The sequence below is a fragment of the Nicotiana attenuata genome, unplaced genomic scaffold (assembly GCF_001879085.1).
Source record: "Nicotiana attenuata strain UT unplaced genomic scaffold, NIATTr2, whole genome shotgun sequence".
Taxonomy (NCBI): Eukaryota; Viridiplantae; Streptophyta; class Magnoliopsida; order Solanales; family Solanaceae; genus Nicotiana; species Nicotiana attenuata.
This window is the reverse complement of record NW_017671650.1, coordinates 150,104-153,689: the sequence shown is the minus strand read 5'-3', so window position 1 is coordinate 153,689 and position 3,586 is coordinate 150,104. Positions and strand designations below refer to the sequence as shown.

Genomic DNA, 3,586 nt, shown 5'->3' with positions numbered 1-3,586 from the left:
AAGGTGCACCTGGACCAAGAGCGTCACAATCATTTTACTACTCAAATGAATTGGTCACTAGCATCATGCACAATCTGAATTTGACATGTGAAGATGAAAATAAAATCATCAAGCAGTTGATGCTAACCAGTATCATCTCTTCGTCTTCATCACTGTTATCATTTTCAGCATGATCCCCAGCACAAGATGTTGATGCATCACCAGTAAAATTCCAGTCTTCCTCTGCTTGAATAGAAGCTGCCAACCTTAATTAACTTGTCAAACTGAGTGTCAGAATCTTTTATGTCCACATTCAAGTAGAAAGCGGAAACATCATAGAAATGCATAACATATCCAAAAAAACAAAAAAGATCATACAACTGACTACTATAACTTACATCTCATCCAGTGCTTCCCTATCATAATTCTCTGCAGCCAAGTCATTTCCTTCGGCCACGTTCTTCACAGTTCCAGTTGCTTTTGTGCTAACCTTTTTACCCTTTGCATCATTCTGTTTCCTCTGGTTCTCCAGATCCACAGCCAGCTCTTTCAGCCTCATAGCCTTAAGCTGCAAGTAGAGATGGATAGAAATGATGGTTGCGACAAAATGAAAGAATGAAATAAGCGCATCAATCTGTGGCAAAAGCCTCTTTGGCAAAGTTAACTGATACTAACATCATCAGTTTACAGTAAGCACAGTTCAATCAAAAAATAATTGCTAATAAATAATAAACCCTCCTCCTTTGTCCGGGCTTGGGACCGGCTGTATCACTGTATAACTTGAACACAGGCGGAGTTAAAAAGTTTTTATTTTTTTGAGGTATGGATCAGGTAAGTTAACGTAACAGAGTTAAACTAAAATCACAGAAATATGTAACAAGTCTTCGTATATTGGGATTCATAGAAATGTTTTGACTTATTTCTTGTCCGAAATAATTTCACAATGCCAATAGTTTTATTCATATATTGCACATCAGAAGGATAAAAACTTGGCCAAGATTTTGCGAGCAAACAAGCTAACTCTGTTGCATAGTAATTTCCAAAAAGTTATTTCGAGCTCAATAGAACATTAGATGTTATTTCCCCTTTTTTCCAAGATCAAGCAAATGAGAAGTAGCATTCACTAAAACAAATATATAGTCATGCAAAGAACTTAAACAACAAAGGCACAAAGTTATAGAAGGGCCTTTTGAATGATCTCATCATATACTATATTATATGTAGATTGATCATCGTCGTTATCTGCAGTAGGTGGTCGGATTAATATTTTTACACAGTTTGCACTTTTCGCCCTCGATAAAGCAACATATAATTGACCATGAGAAAATACTAGTTCACGCAAATAAATTCCAACATAATCTAATGTTTGTCCTTGTGCTTTATTTATAGTCATAGCAAAACACAGACGTACAGGAAATTGTGTTCTTTTAAATGGGATAGGTAATTTTTCATCATCTGAAGATAATAATGGTATTCTGGGAATAAATACATGTGTATTCTTAAAATCACCACTTGCAATTCGAGCGCTTATAACACGACTCTTAAAATCGCAGCATATCAATCGTGTACCATTGCATAAACCTTCACAAGGATTTAAATTTCGTAATAACATGATGGGACAATTTTGTTTCAGTATTAATTTGTAAGGAGGCAAACCAGCAGGATTCAATGAATGTAAAAAATCCTCAAATTGACTTTGATCATTCGGTTCAATAGTTTCATCAGTTGCAACAAATATCTTAGCATCTTTAGGAAATTGAGTTATAAGCCTATTATTTATTTCATCAACAAAATCATTTTTAGTCGTCAAAATAACACGGGAAGTTAAAGTAGAGGAATCCTGAAAAAGAGTATGCAAATCAGGATATATTATTTTGAATAACATGTCCAACGACTGTCTTTCAGTAGTATAAGGAACAATAAAAGATCTCGGGATTTGTATTTTGTTATCCATATTTGTCTTTTCTATTCCATTTCCAATTCGCATCAAATATTCACAGAAAGAGGGATCAATTCTCGCACGCATATTTTCTGATAATCGTAGTTTTTCAAGCTCATTCCATATTTCGGAGTTCAATATGCTTTCTCGAATGAAGTCTTCCTTTTTACCACTCCGAACTACAGGAGAGTTTGTCTAAAATCTCCTCCAAATACAACTACTTTTCCGCCAAAAAGCGTATTTGTGTCCATTATATCTTTTAGAAGAGAATCTAAAGCTTCAATCATGTTTTTTTTTGCCATTGATACTTCATCCCAAACAATCAACTTTGCATCACGAATCAAAGATGCCAGTGAGCTTTGCTTGCTGATATTGCAAGTGAACTTTTCATCGATATTAATCGGAATTTTAAAACGTGAATGAGCTGTTCGTCCTCCTGGAAGGATCGAAGCTGCAACTCCAGAAGTTGCTGTTGCTAATGCTATAAATCTTTTGGATCTTACAGTTGCTAATAAGGCACAATATAAAAATGTCTTACCACTTCCTCCAGGACCATCAATAAAAAATGCTCAAGGTTTGTTGGAAAATACTCTTTGCAGGATGATGTCATATGCCTTTTTTTGTTCAGTATTTAACTTTTTATGTAACACTAAATCTTCATCACTGACAATGATATTTCTTTCAAAATATGCTTCCTTTGCTTCAGTTGCGATTTTTGAAGACTTGATAGTTTCTGGAACAAGGTTAAATTCATTAATATCACGCCCCATAGAATGTAGTATCTCATTAATATGATTCAAGACAGCAAGGTAGATGTCTTTTGTTGCTATATTAGTTAGGCTCTTAAAGTCTTTAGACATTGAATCTTCAAATTGTTCCCACAGTTCTCTTGGATTGCTAGGGTTGCAATATACTAAAATTGTAGCAAATAAACGTCTTAAACTATAAGGCATTTGATAGCAGGCAGCCTCAGACAAACATTCAACTAAGTTGTTGTCACACTGCAACAATCCTCTTTTTTCTGCAGATTCTCTAAATGTGTCACAACATATCCCATTTACTGTCAAAAGATCTTCATATGATTTTGGGCCTCTTATGTTCATTAGTAATAATCTAAGGTAATATCTTTCTCCTTCTGTTGGATGACACGTTACAACACGTCCGATAACATTACCTCGTTGTCGGCGAGTCCACATTTTGTAAGTAGATGACCATACGAAATATTGTGGGAAATCTTTATACAACAACTTAAGCTTTTTAGCATCGTTGTTTGTTTCATTCATGAAGAAGAATTCTGTTAACATCGTCTTCTTAATCATAGGGTTTTTCACGATATTATTTATTGTGTCAGTTTTCCTAAAAGAGACAAATTGTAGCCCATCAAGATGTAACTGGAGATGATAAACACTTGGAGTCATTTCACTAATAGGAAAGGCAAATAAGCGCCACATAGCTTCTGGAGGTGATACCTATCTAGCAGATTGATACTCTTTTATCTCATCTATTTCTATATTTGTATTATTTTCGTGTAAACCAAATAAAATCTTATCATGTCCTTTACAAATATATTTGTATATATATTTGACAACTTTAATATCAGAGCAAACTTCTACATTTATACGGGAATTATATTATTTCAGCAGATAAGGACTGTAAGGAACAACCCAT

General features: G+C 34.4%; 1 protein-coding gene across 1 annotated transcript; it reads right to left on the bottom strand.

Annotated features, from left to right (window-relative positions):
* Window positions 1–1,153: 1,153 nt before the first annotated feature.
* Window positions 1,154–2,005, bottom strand: LOC109209495 (ATP-dependent DNA helicase PIF1-like). Its single transcript, XM_019372769.1, has one exon. It carries the CDS (start codon window positions 2,003–2,005, stop codon window positions 1,154–1,156), a length of 852 nt encoding a protein of 283 aa, XP_019228314.1.
* Between the last annotated feature and the right edge of the window lie 1,581 nt (window positions 2,006–3,586).

Bases quoted from the DNA above. Each gene is read 5' to 3' on its own strand.
- LOC109209495 (XM_019372769.1), bottom strand. From the start codon at position 2,005: ATGCGTGCGAGAATTGATCCCTCTTTCTGTGAATATTTGATGCGAATT.